The following is a 19,779-nucleotide window of genomic DNA, read 5'->3' on the forward strand; positions in this document are numbered from 1 at the left end:
TCTAGACAAAGCATATTTCTAACCACCATTTTTTATTTAGAAGAATTTTTGTAAATCTTAGACCTGTCAATGACACATCCACTTAAACTAATGCTTCAGTTCTGCTCCACAAGTGTTTTTTTCCTTTCATTGATCTTAATCCCACAACCACTACTTCTGCAGATGAAAAGTTGTAACTCCCTGCATTCAGATACTGCCCATTAATAGCTGTCACTGCTTTTCATACACAAAGGAGGGAAAAAAAAATATCACAAGGAACATAAAGGATATTGACATTTAGCGTAGCCTCTTCTATTCTAGGCACCATCCCTCCAGCACAGCAGCAGCCTGAACTTTTGCCAAATCAATCAACAGAGTTGCCAACAAGTCAGTTGCTGTGATGGAGCCTGCTAGCTCAATCAGAGTACATAATGCAGAACAAAAACAGCGCTCCCACCACTGCAATGCAGACCACTGTCATAGTAGCATCACAGCATCATGACCACAGAAGACAGACATGAAGGAAAATTTAAACTGTTTCCTTGAATTGTTTTTATTTTTTTCCAAAGTTTAACAAGTTTGCACACTTTAAACAACATTATTTAGCTCTTATCTTCCTCTCATTTACATTTTATTTGCTGCAGTGGATATTCTGTGATGGTCCCTTTAACCACTTTCCAGTTGTTTGTAGAATAGCACTTTACTCATGCACATCTTCATACTTAAGAGACTCACTTGTGCCAAGACCTCATTAATATGCCTGTCAGCGACAAGTTTGGATAGTAAAACTGACAGCTCATACAGCCTGCATTCACAGTTCCATTTTCTGAAAAAAACAAACAAACAAAAAAAACACACCTATTCTTTGTCTTTTTCTTTTACCTGCAGAAGCTTCAGCTTAGAAGCAATGAGGGTTTTAAAGTATTCTGGAGCTTTCTGGGCTCCCACAAATACAAGCCTGGCTGTTCCAGAAAGATTGGTTTACGTGCATGAAAAACAATCACAAATGACTATCGATGTATTAACAATTCATTATTACAGCAGCAGAAGTTGTTTTCAAGTGTCAGATTTTACACAAAAGGAAAGCTTAAAACTACAGCAGTGCTTGGCCCCGGAGCAGTAAGCAAATGAGGCACATTCTTAGCTTTAACCACAAGTGGTTCCCCTTAAAAGTCAGGGACACTGTGACACGGATGTACAGTTCGACAAGAACTTGAGTGCTTGCAGAATCGATTCCTTCCTTGTCAAAGAGTGATTACAGACCAAAAACAGCTCTCTGCACTCAGCCACGCTCAACAAGGAGGTCTGAAACAGGATCTTCCAAACAGTGAAACTTCATGAGGAAAGAAAAACTTAAAAAAAACTAAAACACTATTTCCACAGTAACAAGAAAACACCAAAACATCTCAAATTTCCGTGGGACTAGGACTCCTGTCTCTAGTTGTAGTGAAGACCAGGGCATCTGTATGTTACCGCAAACAAACCAACCAAAGACCTGGGCACTGAGATACTGTTTGAGCCTCTTTCACGAGACAATGCTCATCACAGGCTAAAACATCATCTGTGCCTCAAGGAGGCAAGCAGAGCAGAGCACATCCTATGACCGTGAAATCCCTACCTCTGTGATCAGCTCAATGAGTTTTCTAGGGCTCTTCCCTCTCTCCACATTCCCTTCAAGAGCCTCCATCTGTTCACTTCCTTTCTTCCTGGCTACAGGGTACAAAATATTTTTGTGGTTCTTACAATTTAAGTTCAACATACCTCCACTATTTAAAGCAGTACCAAAAATAGTGAAAATGCAGCTATTAGCATGTACTTATGACTCTAAAATATTTAGATACATAAACACCAGCTCATAAAGATGCTGGAGTGTTTCAAAAGTTCATTGGATCTCATTTTAAGGTACTGCTGGGCACAAGTCCAAGCAGTACCTGCAAACAAATTTGTCTCATAGCCAAAGGATTAGTATTGCTTTCGCTCAAAGAAAACCTAGTATTTTTGTTCTTCTACATGATCTCTGCTATTGTACATCATGAACAAAAATGTACTTCACTGTCCAGCTAAGCTGGAAATTCACTGGACTTTATTTAAATCACTGTGTGATGGAGGACAAGGAAAGCTTAAGCTGAATTCATCATTAAAAAAAAAAGAGACGTGCACTAAATAGACGTAATTCTGGCTTCTTTAGTAGGTAATTATCATACACAATGGATATGAAAAAATATTCTGATTAGCTGCTTGTTTAGTTGATCAACAGGCTTTTATTCTAGCTTTTATTAGTTTAACGTTTTCTATAGCTGTCATTATAGGGCTTTATCTCATACATGTGCCTGTGGCCTCCTAAGTATCAAACTGGATATCAAACCTAAGTATCAAGCTGGACTATGCGTGCACCATGTTGTCAGAAAAAGAGTCCTGGAATACTTTTCCAGACAACAGGCAGTGAGCTCAACAAAAGGTTTCAACATTTTTGACTCATTAGATATCTCGCAAGTGGAATACCATCTCCTCAGCAGAAATGTACTAACAGGCAACCCATGCTGAACATTCATGCTCTGAACTTCAGATGTAGTTTTAGCAGGGCAAGACATTTTCAGTCTCTTTCCAACTCAGTGTTTGCTCTTGCCAAGAGAAAACACTTTAGACAGATTTATAAGTTCTTTCAACTCTATTATTCTCTTCATATGTTCATTACTTTTCTTTCTACAACAGACGCTGGAGTACTCTGTCCCAGTTATGTTGCTAACACAATGCATCCAGATCCAAGCTTGCAGAGTAAAGTACTAGCAGAACAGGGCACTTAATTCTTTGTCTGTGTATATACAGTAATGCAGCTAAGAGAGGGATGACCTCTCGCAGCTACACAGACTGTATCTGAATTACTTCATTTATTTCTAAGCATTCGCTGCTAGACAGAGACCTCATAGGAGTGCAGTAAAAGCAAACAAATACCCAGCTCATTGAGAAAAGGGGTTCTAGGTTAGCTTAGCTGACACAGGAACACAAGCTACAGATGTTAAAACATGGCTTTGTGAAAAGACACCATCTAGCAACATGGATTTGAACAATTTAAGATGCATTTAGAAACATATAAATGGAAGCAGAAAATTGTTGTTGGTAATATTTGATTAGAGCAAAACGCTGGGATATGTAAAACAAGGGAGAAAAAAGGCACTTAGCACAGACATCTTAGACTTTTTATCTATCATCCTGCTAAAACAGATTGTTCAGTATTGCTTTAATCTGTACTATTAGGTCCTAAACAAACAGGATGCCTTCTGGTCCATGACACAACAACATATAATACTGACAGTTAAGGGTAAGCATATACTTAGGCTTATCCCAATACTTCGACTACGCACACAGAGCATGCTCCTGCGATCTCCTACATGTTCCTCCTAGCACTAGTGATACAATGTCAGAAAACATTTCAGCATTGGCAGGAACAAGCTGAAATAAATTTCGCAAATTATCTTCTTCCACAAATTATTTCGCTACCTTGCTTGCCTTATTTTTGTTTCCTTCTGCAAAAGGATTCTGCACTTATTCCCATGAGAACCTTTTTATTTTGTTCATCAGTTTAGCTACGTAATGAGCTTTCATTTAAAGCTTCCATTTGCTGTGAAAAAGATTAAAATGATTCAAAAAAGTTAATGAAAGTGATTGTTGTTTGCATTTCAGCATATTATCACAAATTACTCTTTGTGTACCTCCTTCATTTTGTACATCACCTATCTTAAGTGAGAAACATGCTGTTGCAGTGTTTCTACATTTATTTTCCTTGCATGTCAAATGGGAAAAAAAATTAAAGCTTAAGGTATTAAACAGGAAATTGTGAAATAGTTTTTCAGAAATATATACAATCTAAAAGTAAAAACAGAAGACTTGCAAAATAATTTGCAATATTGTCCAAAAGAGACATGCCCCAAATTACATAACATATCCCTGTTAGTCAGAATTTCGTTTGTTATCACTGGAAACATTTCACTTTTTTTTTTTTCCTGAAACAGTTTAGGTAACAAATTACTAGTCAGAATTAATGAATTCTGTTCACTACTTTGCAGTTCCCAGTTTAGAGGGATTTGAGATCACACAACATAGAAAAAAATCATGTGCAACAAAAACAAAGTCTTGCATGCACTTCTAATTACGCTAACTACTCACATTTTTGGAAAAGTCTCAAATTAGGAACGGTTACCTAAAATAGAAGAATTTGGGTTAAAAATAAAATGCTATTGGTAGCATAAATGTTCCTGAAACATTCACTAATTCAGCTATTCCAGGCCCTAAGAATAGATCTGTGAGATCTCCAGAGCTAAAGACCTCAAACATACCTCCACCTACACTCCCGGGAAAGAGTAGCAGAGATCTCTCCAGCCAGGACTGGACCTAGGCTTCTAGTGAAGAGGTGGGACAACATGATGTCAAAGAAGAAAAGGAGGGAGACTAAATGCTATTTGTAATTTCTACAAGGGGGGCTAAATGCTGTTAATTTCTGCAAGGGAAACTAAACTGCTTCCTGAAAACCTTAAGATTCAACTTGTTCCCTCTGTTTTAGAATGGTAAGAACCCCATAGAGCTCAAGAGCTATAAACAACATTTTCAGCTTCCTGTGATAGTCATCTTTCCTTTTGAGTTTACACAACATTTCACACAGGAAGTCAACATATAGATCGACAAAGAGAACTCATTACTACCATGTAAGACCAAACCAAAAACCTTTCAGTTACTGTGCAACACAGTTTGCTTGTAAGATTTGATGCCTACAAATCTGCCTTCCAGACCACCAGCACATAAACAAATACTCCATTCAAAAACTAACAGTGTAAGCCTCCTCTTCACTTCAGATTTCAGCAGTTGCTGTTGAGCACCAAACACACACAAAGATCATCAAAATAACAAGCAACATCTCTGCTCTAATCTTTGCACATTCTCTTTAGACTCCCTTCCAGCAGAGGCAGCTTTCTGGAGGAAACGTATTGACTAATGCCAGCCAGCTCCAGGTTTTCTTCCCAACAGCCTCACCACCACCTCTGGGCCACAGCTTTCACTTCAGGGAACCGAGTCAGGAAGCTCTGCAGAAAGCACCCTCGAGCTGTGTGTTCAGGCCACGACACCACTTCCATCTCCACTGATGAAGAGCAGACCTTTTTGGTGTTTTGTTGCACAATGCAGGAACAGGGTTATGACAAACAGATCTTAAAGTGACAGCAACACGATGGCTGCCTCTCTTAAGAGGAGGGAAAAAGACTTCGTGAGACGACTCCCTCTCGAACTGCATTAAAGATGAAGTCTCTTCACCGTGAGTACAGGAGCGTAGATTACAACTCTGTGACTGCAATTAGCTGAAAGATCTAAAGCCAGGATTAAGTAGAAAAACAAAATACCAACTGCTTGTACAAGCTGCAATAACAACATAGCAAAACATCCCCTCCACAGAAGTATCGTTAAAAAAAAAAAAAAAGAAGAAAGAAAAAGAGTCAATATCGGTAGTTAAACCAACAACCCCAGAGTTCTGGCTGCTAACCTTCTGATTTTAAACTATGAGGTGTACAAGTTGTAGTTTTAGTGTATTTGAGAAGGTGGAAGCATAAAGTAATAATGACACATTTCTCAAGTAACACAGAAAAGTTACTTTTTGCTGCATGCTTTTTTTTTTTTCCCCCCTAAATCTGTCATAAGTTCTGTCCGGTCACTGAGAAATTAAAATGCACTGCAGCAAACTCTGCCTCACGCTGGAGGTAGGGCCAGCCGGCATGCCCGCAGTGTGCCAGCCCAAGCCGTGCAGCAGCAGCAGCCCGGGACGGATCTTTGCTGTGTGCCCAGCGCCGTGCCCCGGCTCCATGTTTGGCTGCCGCTGCCTCGGCTCCGACCGAGCACGATCCGGCCTCGCTCCGGGCCGAGGGCGCCGGAGCTGCACCAGGAAAGCTGCGACCACGGCGGGGAGCGGCGGGCACGGAGCAGGAGGAGGAAGAGGAGGAGGAGGAGGCGGCTCCTTAACCCTGGCAACACCAAGACCCGAGGACACGTCCCAAGCCGCGGGCAGGGGGCCGCCGTACTCACCGCTGGGGAACGGCTCCATCTTCCTGCCGGGCTCCTCCCGCAGCCCCGACGGCGAAACCCTGGCGAGACGAGCGGAGGAGGAGAACAAGGGGGGAGGAGGAGGAGGAGACGCAGCCGCCGCTCTTCACCCGTCCTCCCCCCGCCGCCGCATGCTCGCTCCCCGGGCGCTGCCCTGCCGCGGATCGGGCCGGGCCGGCTGCAGTCCCCGCCCGGCACCGCCCCTCCGCCGGCCGCGGGCAAGGCAGGCCCAGGCCGCGGCCCCCCGCCGAGCGGCTCCCCCGGGGCCCCGCCGCCTCCTGCCGGCTGGGCGGTCTGTGGAGGCCGGGGTTGCGGGGCGCAGGCCGTGGGGAGGCCTCGGGGGTGGGGGGTGCCTGCCTGCCCCCAGCTCCTGTTTTCGGCGTAAGGTGCCATTTTGTGCACTTCAAGGCGGGGAATTTCGGCCGGTGGCTCAGGCGAGATGGCTCGGGATTTAAAGGCCCCGTGTTTGTTCTGCCAAAAAAAAAAAAGAGAAGAAAACAAAGTCTGGCCCTATGTTTCTTCCTCAGCTTTCTGAGAGGGCTTGAGGCACACAAGAGCTAGACCCCTGTTACCACTCCTGTGGTCACTGCTTCATAAACCTGAACAGGCACTTTTCCACACCTCAGTGACTTACCTGCATTGACCATAAACTAGGTGTTGGTTATGTTTCACATTTAAAATTAAATACTAGCCCCAACGTTAGGCAGGCTGCTGTATGATTTCAATGACCGCTCGCTGCGATCTTCTCACAGCTGCAGCATGACACTCCTTTTAATAAGACAGCACAACAGCCCATCCTTGTAAGAAAGACTTTACATTACCAACTTATTAAAACAGCAAAGCATTTCTTTTAACAGCTTTAAATGTCCTGAGAGGCTGCTTTTCTAAGCACTAACCCTGCCTGACCTGTATTTAAATACATTAACAAAGCATTAATAAGACCACAGCTGACTCTGCAGCACTGGTATCCTACACGGTGTCACACAGAGACTGCAGAGAGGCCTGGGTGACTTTTCTGAGCTCTCAATCACTTCCTTTCACCATTCTTCATTTTCTCAATCCAAAATCCTTAATTAGCACGATACATCTCTGTGAAGTAGAAGAGCCAAAATAAGGTCATGGTCTTGAGTAGAAATTTCCATATCTGGATGTTCCTATTAAAATCAATTTTCAAAAGAATACAGTGAAAACTATTCATACAGATAAAGTTAGGTATAGAGGTAATTTCATAGCTCTTATTCATATCCATCCAGTATTAGATGAATAAGTTTCAATATAATTTATATAATCACATTTAGAGCAGAATTAGAACTGAAGCTCCAGTTTTGCTGGAGCTGTTAAAATCAAAAAGTATGATAAAAATCTATGTCCAAAAGTTAGAGATCCTTTTCACTGTAAAATTCAGTTTTTAGTCATGGTTCTAATGGTACAAGTGATTTATAAAAGTGAAGAATGTTAAATTCTTTTTTCTGTCTTTAAACCAACAATTACCATGCTGTCTCTTTTTTCCTTTCTTTTCCTAAAATACAGAACAAAACATTTATTTAAATGCTTGAAGCCCTGAGAGCACTCTTAAAATGTCTGCAACAGCTTATGTTTCACCCTTGTTTGGCAGCCTGCATTCAGCAATATCTTAGCTGAGTCTTTTCCATGGGATTGCTAGCAAGCCTGCCTTTTTCTCATCTTTGAAGACCTGCTTTCCCTAAACAATGTTTGAGATATTTCAGCTTTTAAACACCAGGAAACATGACTCAGACCTTCTTTGTTCTGGTTTATTTTTCTGGTCAGAGAAACAGAGACCTGACCCTATGAACAGCACAAGCATCAGGTAGACAGTTGGGTGCCTTTGATACTGTGGAAAGTCTCCAGTTGTGTACAGCTAGATCTGTACGCTGTAATGGGACATAGAGGTTTGTAGTTGAGAAGTTACCAGGACTGCAGAGGTTCAAAGGCAAGCAAGTTACTTCACCAGCCTTGCTAAAATATGTCAGAGGTAGCTCACACTCAGATGTGGGACTGGTGAAGCATCTGGCCAACAACCTTAGGAGGAAATGCAAAGATTGCCCCAACAGATCTTTGTGCCTAAAGCCTGAGCAGAAAGGGGGCAGTTCTCTCTATTCCTTGACTTTTGTGGTTGATATCACAGGTTAATGTGTTAATTTTCTCCCTAATGTGAGGCTTTGTGTTTAAAGCTGAAATTGTTTCACTGCTGTACTCACAACTGCATAGCTCTGACACCCTCTCCCACACCTCCAGCCAGTACAGCTGTTGGTAGCCAGCGTTTACTCAGAGTATTATCCCAAGTAATTCACAGCATTATGTTTTCAAAATAGACAATAGCTTTATCTATCTATCTATCTATCCATCCATCCATCCATTTATTTATTTCTGTGGGTGTTTTCATACATGAGATAAGCAGGTCCTTCCACAGAGTCGTCACTGCTGTGTTTTATCGGCAATATTTCCTCGATCTACCTTTTTGAATAGTTTGGCCTCTTTCTGTGTCGCTTTCAGAAGTTTTGAGACCATTGATTGACTACAACACATTTATGATAGGGAAAACATCTCAAAGGCAATGATATTTCTAACAGTTACATGAAAATAAATCTAAGAGAGGAAACTACTGTAAGTGCCTTGGTGAGAAAAAATATTCCACCGTGAACTAAACACCAGAGAATCCTTGCACAGGAACAATTATAATTTTGTATATAGAAGTACGTAAGAGACAGGGAGCATTTCAGTAACCAGTTGCAAGAACATCTTCAATCAAGAACTTGAAATGAATCAAGAGATATAAAGACAACCACATCTTATTAATTCCATTGCTCAAAAAAAATTTACTTTAATTGCATAAGTGTATATTTTCTTAGAGCCTAGAAAATATTGTATTTTCTGTGGCCGAGAAGAAGGATTTGTCAAAGTGACATTTGCAGTTCCATTCTTGACAGCCGCATAGAAATGACAGTGGCACATAAGACCCTTGATGGATTACAGTGCTACAAAACAGACCAAGAGCCAATCTTAGGTGTGTTCTCAGGAGGAAGAGTCATGGGTTAGCACATTAGACCATTTTATTGTAGTACAGACAGGTTGCCTGTAAATGGTCTATATGCTTCGCTGTTTTTGTTAAGTCATAAAAAGAAACAAAACACTATAAAAACTTCCAGGCCATAAAATTAAATCTATTGTTTTTTCTCTTCCATATGAAATATTTCTAGAACATTTGTATCTTACCTCTAGACTGTAAAGACTCACATCTTATTTTTGATTTTAAAAAGTGTTCTAACAAGAAATTATCATGTATTATTAATACATACACCAAGTAACACAGAAATGACTTGCCAACTTTTGTGATCAAAATACTACATAGCATGATTGAAAAGCTGACTCTTCTTAGATGATATTAGAATACAGTTATGCATGATAATTTAGGCCGATCTAACAGCTTGCCACTTACCCAAATGGCAATGTCCTCCTTCTCCCTGCTCAGCTCTTCCCCTCTGCCTATACCTGTCTGATGCTCTCCCTGCTTACTTTGCACCAGCTCTGATGCATGCCATTTCCCTTGGCAGGCTGTTTCAGCTCTTCCAACTCCATAACTTGGCATAAAACTAATTCAGCAAATCAGTGGATAGTTTAATTCTGAGTTACAGATTTTTATTGGAACCTGCAAGGAATCTGGATAGCATTAGTAAAAAGGAGGGCTTAGGAACGTGCAGATGAGCAACCTCAGCTCAGAGTGAAAGGCAAAGAAGAGAAGGGAGATTCTCCACCTCTCCTGGGGGTAAGCTGACAAACCTGCACAGCTTTCTATGCCAGTCCCCACCTTGGAGCTCGGTTTTGCAGCTTTCTACAGGTATGGCCTTAGCCCTTCCTTTCCAGTAATTCACTTCTCAGCTCAGTTCAGGAGGCTGTCAGTTCCTCTTATCTATCACTAACTGAAATTTTATAGTATTGAAAATAGCTGTTTTTGAATAGTGGGGGAAACCATAATAAACCCGAGAAAGAAGCTTTATAAAGTAGGAAATGTAGCCAGAATAAATCCATGCTAATTTTGAAAACACTCGACATTGGCAAGACTTTTTTCCTATTGAAGTCAACACGGACTGACATGTACAGCAATCAAGTCACAGCAACAGTCAAGAATTTTGAGAACTTTAACTATGGTGCTTAAAGAGTAAATTATAAAAAGGATGCTTAAGTATCCTGTTTTTCATAGCCGTAATAATACTGCAGAATTAAAAATTGATCCATGTTCAGAGCTCATCTTTGAAGCACTCCATTGGGCAATGATTAGTATTATTTTCTGCTTCTGCAAACTGGGAAACTGCAAAAGAAAGATGAAATGAAAGTGAAATTATCACCCACTTATAAGAAGCAGAGTAAAGCTAGCACTGTAGCTCTTGATGTCACATGTTTATTTGTATTTGTGCTGGTATCACAAAACAAAGTGGTGTAAATCATGGAAGTGTTGAAATAGGAAATATGAGACTGCTGCATCACCCAAAATAGAAAACTTGTCTTATGATGGATATGTCCATAGAGCACAGAAGGCTGTGGCATCTGGCTGATGTTTTATTTATCTTCCATACAGCAGGAACAAGCACAGAGGATAGTAGGATAGTCAGGGTATTGCTACAGAACACATGCATATTGTGGTACATACTTTTCTGGAAGGTTCAGTGTTGACATCACTATTTTGTTTCTAGTTGTGCAAAGCTTTCATGAGTGTAAAAAACGTTGCAACTGTTGCAAAATCTGATGAAGAATGAATCTCTTAGAATAGAGAAAATTGTAAGAAAACAATGAGAATAAAACTTCAGTAGCAAAATAATTTTGCCTAGTGGTTCTCTCTCATAGTCTTAAATTATGTAGTAAGCTGTAGAGCTTTTACTTGCACTGCAAATGTAGCTTTCAGTCAGACAACATAGGTTGAAGGACAGAGATCACAGAATACTGTAAAAAAGATGCACAGGCCAGTGGTACATTTTAACCCATGCTAATCTAAGTTGCAGCAGCTCAAGAGAACAAGGAGGCATGAAGTGACACCAGTATTTTTCAGCTCTGATTTAAGTATATATTCAGCAGCTAAAGTTCCTTCCACTTTCCTGTGGTGAGTTTTGCTGGTGTTTTATTTCTTCCACTGAAATCCATATATATGTTGGCAAAGTTCCTTTACAAACAAATCATTGAAGAAGGCAGATAACAAGTAATATGATAACACCAAGTTGAAAAGAGATAACATTACTTCTAATTAGAGTGTAAGTATTCTGTTAGGTTTTTCAATAAAAGGTGAAAACAATTTCAGGAGTTAATACAACCCCTTTCATTTTCTCTATCTTAGGCAATACTTAATGCTTTTCTCTCTCTCTCTTTTTTTTTTTTTTTTTTTTTTTCATTCTTAACAGTCACTCTAAGCAATAGATTGGACTTAGTCCATTTACACAAGAAGCCTGTTGGGGCTTGTGTGCTACTGTGATGGTAGTTATCATTTCACGAGAAACTTATTAGACAACTGTTACTGCTTTAACATTATACTTCACATCCCATTCATTGGGAAGTCTCTCCATACATTTGTTTCACAGCCACATCCATAAAAAACACTGATTTTATGAGATTCTGGTTATTAGAGTAGTAGTATAATTACAAGATTTCTACAGAGAAATTCAATGCAATCTAAATTACAAATAGTAAATAGTCACAGATAAGCTATACCTTCACATAGAGGTATGTGAACTCTCCTTGTAGTGACAATTGGAAAAGATAATTATGCGTAGTGTACAAAATAATGTTGTTTTAAAAATCAGCACGCCACTTGGTCAGGATAAGCTCAGAGCAGTGGATAGTATAGATAGAAACTGACCCAAATAGCTAAAGAATCCATATGGTTTTCCAGAGGGATAGTTCTGTCAGGTATCCAAAATTTTATATGGGTTCACAATGCATGATCCCTCCACATCCGTCTTTGAAGGCAGAGAATAACTACCAGTTGGCAAAGGACCAATAATGCATAAAATATTTTTGTGGACTTAAGACACTCTAGTACTGAATAAGTTAACCTGGAACAGCTTTCAAGTATTGACAAGCCCTTGCACTAAGAAACAAGCCATGTTGTGGTTCAGCTTTCCTCAGGAGATATATCCAAAGATCACATGCTCATATAAAATGGCTGGTGCTCCATTTTTTAACTTGGCACCTTTCATGTTAGTGGTTCCTTTGAGACTGAGTCATACAGTGAAACAAGATATTGTCATGGGACTCAAAGACAAAGAAAGCATAACTTATACAAGAATCAAATAATGTAAAATGTCAGTCGCTCGGAGTTAAGACAAGTTCTGCCTGCTTTTATTCCTTCACTGCAATGTTTTTAAATGCATGAGTTTTTGAAAACTTTTTAGCTAGACTCTAGTTTTCAAGATTTTGTGCATATTTTAGATTGTGTTAAGGGGCCACACTACTGATACAAAAGGCTAGACTGGTGTAGTTTTATTTGATTTTAGCAGTTTTACGGTGATTTACAAAACCTCAGCAACTAACTCCATACTTTTCAGGCTGAAGACTAGTTTTTCCACAGCCTGTTATGGAGAAATCAACAGGTTGCTATCTTCCCTGCAACTGAAACCATGGAATTCATACACACATACCTGCACATTAATGGCAAGACTATGCTCATTCCAACAGTGGTGATTTCTGTCCAAGTGTAAAATCATCACCTTTATGATTCAATAAAATCTCGCCACTACAGCTGCCAGCTGCCATCTAGGTAGAGGAGAAAAAGAGCTCTGCATTTCACAGTAATTTTAATTGTCACAGTTTGGTGAACTGGGATACCTCACTGCAACATTGCATTTCCAACACCGTCTTCTGCAAAATAAATAGATAAATAAATAATCATGATTTACATTCCTTGGAATGGCCAACTGCAAGTACACATATGCAATTACTAGTCTGCTCTTGCAACATCCTAGCTAGCTTCCCGCAATACCCGCAGCATATCTGGCACTGTGTCCCCACCATAATTAAAAGGCCATGCTTTCTATCCTGCTTCCTCCACCCTCATTACCAGTGTGAGAAACATAGGAGAGAATCTAAGTGATGGTTCAGGAACCCTGGACCAAGCTTCTGGGAACAGTGAATAGAAAATGCTCTCCTAGAGCATCCAGCTTTGAACTTGCCACAGTAGTTTCTAGCCTTCAGTGACATATCAGCAGCAACAAACAGTAAGTGGCATACTGCCAGGAATGTTATGGTTACCCTGGCAGTCTCTTATCTACCAAAAATTAAATACAAAGTTGAGGGTGACATCCAAGAGTAACATCTAAGAGTCTTACCATCCTATTTCTGAGGAATTCACAGGACTTGAGCTGTGTGTGCAGCAGCCTATTTGTGCTCACTGTTATGGAAACCTTAGCACTCATCAGGTGCTACCTTGGCTGGGCACTGAAAAATGTCTTTGGAGCAAAAGAATGGACAATGTGATAAAAGAAGACAGATAGGACTATGCTGTGACTAAAACTTCTAAAGCACTTTTCATGTCTGGAGGAAATACTGCAAAACACTGAGTGAATACCACCAGATGCTCATAGTATTGGAACAGTGCAACGCTTGGTGGGGTGTCCAGCTGGAATGCAGAATACGTACTTTGAAATACCAGTGTGCTGTGAGGTGATACAACACTAGGAACATGTAATGTAATCACCATTTAACAAGGTGAGGGGTGGCCCGCTGCTTGTGCAACAACTGCCTGGGATCGCTTAGCACCGATACACAGCAGTATGTTTCAAGCAGAGATATTGCCATATAAGACAAACTACAAACTACAATAGTGTCACATTTCTTTGGGAAAGATAATAAAAGAAAAATAAAATCACCATACCAGCAGACGAGACGTCACTTCCATATTTTAACAAAAAATTGTGTGAGATGAGCATGTGCCAGAGGGACACTGCTATTTAAATAACAGCATTGGCACACACAAGCTCCTTCTGTGCCAGAGGCTTCTGAGCATGCCCTCGCAGAGCAGAGCAGAGAGGAGCAGCAGTTGCACCCACAGAAATATGAGCTGACTATAAGCAAGTCAGACTGGGTATGGGAAGCGGTGGGAGCATGCTGCCTCCTCTAGACAGTCAGCTCAATGGCATTATAGTGGGCACCTGAGCCACATCGGAAATGTGGGCTAAATTGCACAGAGGTTTCTGCAAAGGAATTCCCCTTCTAAAAAGGCTCACGAACTCTATTGTTTAGCTGCTTACAGATCCGAGTGTAAAAGAGAAATCTGGGAAAAAGATGAAAAATATTTAGGCACGAAGGAGCTTCTGAGCTCTCTACGTATGTTGTGATGGTTTTAGAAAACGTAGATTGGTTTGAGATTTGAATGCACTTAACTTTATCTTTTCATCAATTGCTGTTTCCATAAGCATCAGAAAATACCATCCAAAAATAGTTGCCAGGCTGAATAGAAGAGCTTTTTTTCCATTCAGTAACTTATGGCAGGAAAAAAAAAAAAAAAAGCTCTAAAAACTCTATTTACACCAGCAAGGTGAGATGACATCATAGGAGCTTTATTTTAAGTCTTTCCCTTAGAAATCTACCAGTGAGTTGTGGGGCAGAAACACAGTATCTACAGAATCTTAACCTGTCTTGTTCTGGCAATATTGAAATATTTTAACTTGCCTAACTATCTTAGAGATCCGCTCACTGTTTGGTAAATTTCATCATCTTAAGAACAATATAGTTGAGTTACAGCACACGTATAAGCTTCACCTGTTAGGAAATTGGAGCCACCTTAACATATGCCTTGTACATTCAAGTGTGGAAAGGCTGATACTGATAAATAGTAAAAACTTACAGGAAAACTGATGCACTTACTAGAATTGGTTTTGAGTTTTTACAGTAAACTACACATTTCTCAAAAAAAAAATATTTCTTGTCAAAGCCTTGATAGTAGTTTACCACCACTAAATACATCACTCTACAGTAATTTCCTGCAAAATGATATAGGGAAAACATCGACTGTACCATGGAACAAATCAGCTACAGAAATGGAGAAATACTAACTGAGCAATAACTGGCTCTTGCCAGTAGCAAACCCTCTGGTTGTAAGTGAACATCAAAGAAATTGATAATGGCTAAGGGGAAGGAACAACTGTCAACAAGCAGACTTTTACTGACAGTGAGTAACACATTTTTAAATCCTGCCTACCTTGTACTGCAGGGTTATTAGGAGGTGTAATTGGCTGTAAATTTTTCATCTTTGCTTAAATCTGAAGTAAAATATTGCTATATATGGTAGTATTTGTCAAACTCTGGGACCCTAAACTACTTTGGGAATGCAGCATATTGGGGACTACCAAGGAGCAGCTCCTCCATTCTCCTTATTTGTTAGCAGTTTTCTTTCTCCAGGGTGTATAAATGAGAACTGGCTATAATGAATGGCTGTAAGTTTCTGCACTAGCTATCTACCTTTACTTGCTAGTGGCAGAGCTCTTCTCCAGCAGTGACATGCAGACAATGAACTATAGCTGATTCTCACCTCTTTGCAGCCTATATACTGCTCAATGATAAATGAGCTAAAAGCAGATGCACTTGCAAAACCATGTCCCTAAGCACCATGTCCAAAAAGATTTAAGCAACACTGTTTCTATGTTGAAAGCATGAAAAACAAGATCATTAATGAAAGCATTTCAGCCAAACCTTATGTGGAAGATCAGCCATACACAGCAATGTGAAAAGCAGCTGGAGACAACTGTGTGGTCAAGTGATAGGCAGAGCATCTCACACCTTCCAGAGTGAGTTGTACGTGTAGGGCCAAAAGGATCTTTCAAGTTGGGCATCCATATTGAAGCATGTAAAATCCTTAGACATGTTTGAAAAACTAGCTGCAAGATCTCAGCATTTCATTGTGTGAGGCAGCTGTATACCTCATGAGCATTTCACAGGAATAAATCAATTTATTTCCATTGAAAGCCTCAACATATTAATTTTTAGCAATCTTAAAAGTAAGACTCAAAGGACACTCTAATTCCTAACTAAATTGAATAGAGTATACAGGATACTTTGTTGGCTAAACATCTTTAAAGCAACATACCAATGGAAGCTCTCTAAAATGCTGTGCTATGGGTTTTTGAATAAGTCAGCTATCCTTCTGAGCTTTTACCAATTACTCACTGATCTGGGGGGCAAAAGAGTGGGAGGAAGCATGGTGTAATATTGCATACTACCTATGTCACCTATTTTGAAATTCACCTTTTTAAAATTAAAAAGAAAAAAAAAACAAAAAAACACTATGTACTTCTGTCTAGAGGAAAGAGCCAAACTGAGAACCTGCTGCGTAGCAAAAGAGGAAAAACAGTATGCTCGTCTTCCCCAGTTTCTGACATTATTAGTTCAAGTGAGATTAGCAGGCTAACTCAGTGAGAAGAGTCCACTTCAGAGCACTGTTGTAGAGAAAAATTTCAAGGGGAAGTTTAAATAGACTGTGAAGTCTGAACAGAAGGGGAAGGGAGGATTTGGGGATAGCAAAATGCAGAAATGATATGACCTAAATTCATACAGCAGGACAGCGACAGATGGTCATGTGTTTTCTGTAGGACTGCTTCTCTTTAGCAAATCATTTCTTTATGGGAACACTTTTTTTTAATAAAGTCTCTATGTTCCTCACCCTTTCAGTCTGCATCCAAAAACTTTTAGCAATGTCACATTCACTTCCTTGTCTGTGGTGGTTTTACCCTGCTGGGCAGCTGAGCTCCATGGTTTCGTACCACGCGGTCCATCCATCCCCCAGGAGCAAACTGCTCCAGCACGGGTCCCCCACGGGTGGGCGGCAGCTCCCCCCAGACCCCCTGCTCCTGCGTGGGCTCCTGTCCACGGGCTGCAGCTCCGGCCCGGGGCCTGCTCCTGCGGGGGCTCTCCATGGGCCGCAGCCTCCTCCAGGCCACATCCACCTGCTCCACCGGGGGCTCCTCCACGGGCTGCAGCGTGGAGATCTGCTCCGTGTGGGACCCATGGGCTGCAGGGGGACAGCCTGCTCCACCAGGGGCCTCTCCCTGCACAGGCCGCAGGGGAACTGCTGCTGCCTGCCTGGAGCACCTCCTGCCCTCCTGCTGCACTCACCTGGGGGGCTGCAGGGCTGTTCTCACTCCTTGCTCTCCCAGCTACTGTTGCACAGCAGTTTTTTTTCCCCTTCTGTAACTCTGCTCTCCCAGAAGCCCAACCAGCGTCTCTCCCTGGCTCAGCTCTGGCCAGCAGCAGGTCCCTTTTGGAGCTTTCTGGAGCTGGTTGTGCTCTAACATGGGGCAGCTCCTAGTCTCCGTTCACAGAGGCCACCCCTGCAGTCCCCCTGCTACCAAAACCTTGCCATATAAACTCAATACATTCTCTTAACAACACCATAAAACACACCAAAATAAATAAATAAATAAAATAACATTTAACAATAGAGCAAAAGGAAATAGGAAAAAATATATGTACTCAATTTCCTCCAGCTAAGTAGTTAACAAAGTATATCCCCAGGCAGGTAGTTACAGCATTATGTTTTGACAAGACTTCTGAAGCAGTTCACAGCATTTTTTTTTTTCAGCAGATCCTCCTTACAGATATACTTGACAGTTTTCAGCACCCACTAAATTTTGCACATGACTTTAATCATGATTGAAATAAACGTGATTTTGGCAGTTTTCTTAGTAAGAAATTCACATTGATTTTAATTAGAATTTAATAGTGTAAGAACTACATTTCGTATAAAATTCTCTGTCCCAATATATGATCTATAACAGTACCTGTTGCCAATGCTTAATGAATACGTTTAAGAAACAGGAGCAATAGATACAGATAAGAAACATACATTTTCAGCTTCCAGAAAACTTCTGTGTGACACAGTAATTATTTGTCAGATGCATAGAATCATAGAATCATAGAATATCCTGAGTTGGAAGGGACCCTTAAGGATCATCAAGTCCAACTCTTGACACCGCACAGGTCTACCCAAAAGTTCAGACCATGTGACTAAGTGCACAGTCCAATCTCTTCTTAAATTCAGACAGGCTCGGTGCAGTGACCACTTCCCTGGGGAGCCTGTTCCAGTGTGCAACCACCCTCTCTGTGAAGAACCCCCTCCTGATGTCAAGCCTAAATTTCCCCTGCCTCAGCTTAACCCCGTTCCCGCGGGTCCTGTCACTGGTGTTAATGGAGAAAAGGTCTCCTGCCTCTCGACACCCCCTCACGAGGAAGTTGTAGACTGTGATGAGGTCTCCCCTCAGCCTCCTCTTCTCCAGGCTGAACAGGCCCAGTGACCTCAGCCGTTCCTCGTACGTCTTCCCCTCCAGGCCTTTCACCATCTTCGTAGCCCTCCTCTGTACACTCTCCAACAGTTTCATGTCCTTTTTATACTGTGGTGCCCAGAACTGCACACAGTACTCGAGGTGAGGCCGCACCAGCGCAGAGTAGAGCGGGACAATCACCTCCCTTGACCTACTAGCAATGCCGTGCTTGATGCACCCCAGGACACGGTTGGCCCTCCTGGCCGCCAGGGCACACTGCTGGCTCATATTCAACTTGCTGTCTACCACGACCCCCAGATCCCTCTCTTCTAGGCTGCTCTCCAGCGTCTCATCGCCCAGTCTGTACGTGCAGCCAGGGTTTCCCCGTCCCAGGTGCAGGACCCGGCACTTGCTCTTATTGAACTTCATGCGGTTGGTGATCGCCCAGCTCTCCAACCTATCCAGATCCCTCTGCAAGGCCTTTCCACCCTCATTCGAGTCCACAACTCCTCCAAGTTTGGTGTCATCAGCAAACTTGCTCAAAATACCTTCTATTCCTACATCCAGATCGTTTATAAAAATATTGAAAAGTACCGGCCCTAAAATGGAGCCTTGAGGGACCCCACTGGTGACCGCCCGCCAGCCTGACGCAGCCCCATTTACCATAACCCTTTGGGCCCTGCCCGTTAGCCAATTGAATGTCTATGTTGTGAACTGCAGATATTTTTCAAAGCAAAGACAAAAAAATAAAGACAGTTAGGAATATTAGATATCCCTCTGTATAAATAAAAAGGGGATACACATACTACTGTAAGAACCATTGTCTACAGCAGTACTTTGTGAGGATACTAGCTTATATCATGCAGTATAGATAGTCACGGCCCAGTACTGAAAGATAAAATTTTAGTGAGAGTATTTGAAATATTTTATCTTTCTGGTTGTTTGTTAGTATGTCTAAAAGCATATAAACTATCAAAAAGTATTAATAGGAAGTCACAAACATCTTACTCATACTCAGAGGAAAAGATATACCTCAAATAACACTGAGTTGCCTATCAGAAGTCATCTAAAGAGAAGACAACCACCTACAGCTTCCTTGAAGTTAGTGGGGGAGATGAATACCACCTGTGATAATCAGACCATTTTCATGTTAATAGGATTTTAGAGATTTGACATCAATTTAGACACCTATAAGTATTTACATTTTCATTTTGAAGGTTCATGGCATACTTTAGGAGCTGCAAATCACTTAAATCAGAAGAGAATATATGTCACTAAAGACAATTCACTGAACAGTTCAGGATACAGACTACTTGTTGGTACTAGTCAGTTCCAGCACTTTAATCTCTCATGAACAAAAGGAATAAAAAGTATACAGTACTACAGGGGAACATCTGTCAGGAAGCAAAAAATGTTTTCTTTCACTAAAATAAAAGCAAATATAAAATAAGCAAAATAAAAG

At 41.1% G+C, this 19,779-nt stretch overlaps 1 protein-coding gene and 1 long non-coding RNA gene across 4 annotated transcripts in view; both read right to left on the bottom strand.

Annotated features, from left to right (window-relative positions):
* LNPEP (leucyl and cystinyl aminopeptidase) overlaps positions 1 to 6,501 on the bottom strand; it is a 65,527-nt gene extending 59,026 nt beyond the window's left edge. The window contains exon 1 of one of the 3 annotated variants that reach the window (XM_083817038.1): positions 6,043 to 6,491. Coding sequence is in view for 1 of the 3 variants with exons in the window: in XM_083817039.1 (XP_083673165.1) it covers positions 6,043 to 6,061 (19 nt within the window). In the remaining 2 variants the exon portion in view is untranslated. Of the gene's footprint in view, positions 1 to 6,042 lie in introns of all 3 variants that reach the window. The other 2 variants (XM_083817039.1, XM_083817041.1) reach the window with 2 other exon arrangements.
* A 1,436-nt stretch (positions 6,502 to 7,937) lies between these two features.
* LOC310889501 lies at positions 7,938 to 14,152 on the bottom strand. Its single transcript, XR_014576591.1, has 3 exons — positions 13,937 to 14,152; positions 12,705 to 12,924; positions 7,938 to 10,387 (listed from the first exon to the last, which is right to left on the bottom strand). It is a non-coding gene; the product is annotated as an uncharacterized lncRNA (long non-coding RNA).
* Between the last annotated feature and the right edge of the window lie 5,627 nt (positions 14,153 to 19,779).

The sequence above is a fragment of the Anser anser genome (genome assembly GCF_964211835.1).
Source record: "Anser anser genome assembly, chromosome: Z".
In the NCBI taxonomy this organism is placed as follows: Eukaryota; Metazoa; Chordata; class Aves; order Anseriformes; family Anatidae; genus Anser; species Anser anser.